This window comes from Serinus canaria, chromosome 9, assembly GCF_022539315.1.
Source record: "Serinus canaria isolate serCan28SL12 chromosome 9, serCan2020, whole genome shotgun sequence".
Classification (NCBI taxonomy): Eukaryota; Metazoa; Chordata; class Aves; order Passeriformes; family Fringillidae; genus Serinus; species Serinus canaria.
In genome coordinates this window covers 1,301,561-1,303,729 of record NC_066323.1, presented here as the reverse complement: position 1 = coordinate 1,303,729, position 2,169 = coordinate 1,301,561, and the positions used below count along the sequence as shown (strand labels likewise).

The 2,169-nt window shown below is 54.1% G+C and overlaps 1 protein-coding gene across 1 annotated transcript in view; it reads right to left on the bottom strand.

Annotated features, from left to right (window-relative positions):
• Positions 1 to 1,609, bottom strand: part of RSRC1 (arginine and serine rich coiled-coil 1) — a 100,550-nt gene extending 98,941 nt beyond the window's left edge. The window contains exons 1-2 of the mRNA XM_050978119.1: positions 1,304 to 1,609; positions 1,048 to 1,238 (exon numbers count right to left, since the gene is read on the bottom strand). Of these exons, the coding sequence (XP_050834076.1) occupies positions 1,048 to 1,238; positions 1,304 to 1,609 (497 nt within the window). The remainder of the gene's footprint in view (positions 1 to 1,047; positions 1,239 to 1,303) is intronic.
• Between the last annotated feature and the right edge of the window lie 560 nt (positions 1,610 to 2,169).

The following is a 2,169-nucleotide window of genomic DNA, read 5'->3' as shown; positions in this document are numbered from 1 at the left end:
AAAGAAAACACGAACAAAAAAAAGGAACAAAAAAAAGACAATGATTTCTCTGCGAATTTCTAATGGGAAACTGTCCGGGATACTTCCTCCAGCAGCATTCCGGGTTGCATGTATTTGTATTTCATTGATGGAGTCCTTTGATTCACTTGCACTTCACCCTCATCTTTAGTAGAAAAAAAGCCGAGACAACCACAAAAGCAAACAAACAAACGTGGCTGGGTTCTTTCTCCTTTAATCTTGGAGGGAAGCAGGCAGAGAGAGGCAGATCAAGCGCTACCTTTTCCACTCTCAAATCTTTGTTGGTCGTTTGCTGTCCCACCTCTGAAATAAAAGGGAGCGGAAAGCGCCAGGAGAGCGGAGTTTGCCTCCCTTTGCCGGGTCTCTCCTGTCCCGAGGGCAAAAATAAATGGAAAAAAAAAAAAAAAAAGGAAAAGGAAAAAAAATAGAGTATTTAATTCCCAACCACCACTTGACACCACGGCAAATTCCAATAAGAGGTACTGGGTACATGTAAAATATGTTGATACACACGAACAAAGTTTATTTTGGCTATAACTTGTGAATTGATAGTTGACTGTCAAACATTTACATTTTATCTCATAAAGGTGTATCTATTCACGTAACCTTGTGATTTTTTTGGTTATTATTATTATTATTTGAGAGACGTATAGCTATTTAACCTGGGGTACCCTGCAGTCAGTGATTGTTATCCCAGATTTTGCCATCTGACCCTCATGCTTATTGCCAAGACAGAGGGAAAGCTCTTCTACGCGAACTTTGGTATGGACGGGCTTTGTATCTATTTGTTCTCCATGAAAACAAAATTATTTATATTGACCATATTTTTTCTAGTGTATTTTAAGTTATTTAAAAAAGAAAAAAAGAGAAAAAAAAAAAGAAAGCAAGATGCTGTTATCTCATTGCATTTGTTGTCAGTACAATATATTTTGTTTCACTCAGGTTTGCTTCACCTTTTTTAATCCATTCTCGACGTCACGAATTTCAATAAGTGCCAAGTAATGAATTTAAGACACTTTGCCTATTGACTGTCGGGGGGACGGTTCGGGGGCCGGTGCCAGCTCCCTGCCGGGACTGTCGGTGTCCAGCCAGCGGTGATGTTCTTTCTTTCCCGTGTTCTCACCTCCTGTAGATCTCGCACGTTTCTTTCCGCTCCGTAGATGTCGCGACACGCCGATAGCGCTCAGCACGACGAGGAAGCGCCGCTCGCCTCCACGCAGCTTTTTTTAAACATTTTTTTCCCTCCACTTTCTGTGAGTTTTCCCCGAGTTTCGGCCGCACAAACCGGGACGTTCGCGTTGGGTTTCTCTGCGGCAGCCGAGCCGGCCGGCGGACGCTCTACAGCAATTGTGTCTTTACGAGTTCTGTCAGGTTCCCTCAGGTAATAAAAGCGAGCAAAGCGGAACGGCTCGGAATCTTTTCCAGGGCGGGATCCGGGGACACCGGGACCTCCCGCACCCGGGCAGAGCCCGCACCGTGCCCGAGCATTGCCCGCACCCACCCGGGCATTGCCCGCACCCGGGCAGAACCCGCACCGAGCCCGGGCATTGCCCGCACCGAGCCCTGGCAGAACCCGCACCCACCCGGGCATTGCCCGCACTATGCCTGGGCATTGCCCGCACCCGCCCGCCAGAGCCCGCACCCACCCGGGCATTGCCCGCACCCGCCCGGCAGAGCCCGCACCGAGCCCGGGCATTGCCCGCACCGAGCCCTGGCAGAACCCGCACCCACCCGGGCATTGCCCGCACCTGCCTGGGCATTGCCCGCACCCGCCCGGCAGAGCCCGCACCCACCCGGGCATTGCCCGCACCCGGGCAGAACCCGCACCGAGCCCGGGCATTGCCCGCACCCGGGCAGAACCCGCACCGAGCCCGGGCATTGCCCGCACCCGGGCAGAACCCGCACCGACCCGGGCATTGCCCGCACCCGCCCGGCATTGCCCGCACCGACCCGGGCATTGCCCGCACCGAGCCCTGGCAGAACCCGCACCCACCCGGGCATTGCCCGCACCATGCCCGGCAGAGCTCGCACCATGCCTGGGCTTTGCCCGCACCCGCCCGGCAGAGCCCGCACCCACCCGGGCATTGCCCGCACCCGGGCAGAACCCGCACCGAGCCCTGGCAGAGCCCGCACCCACCCGGGCATTGCCCG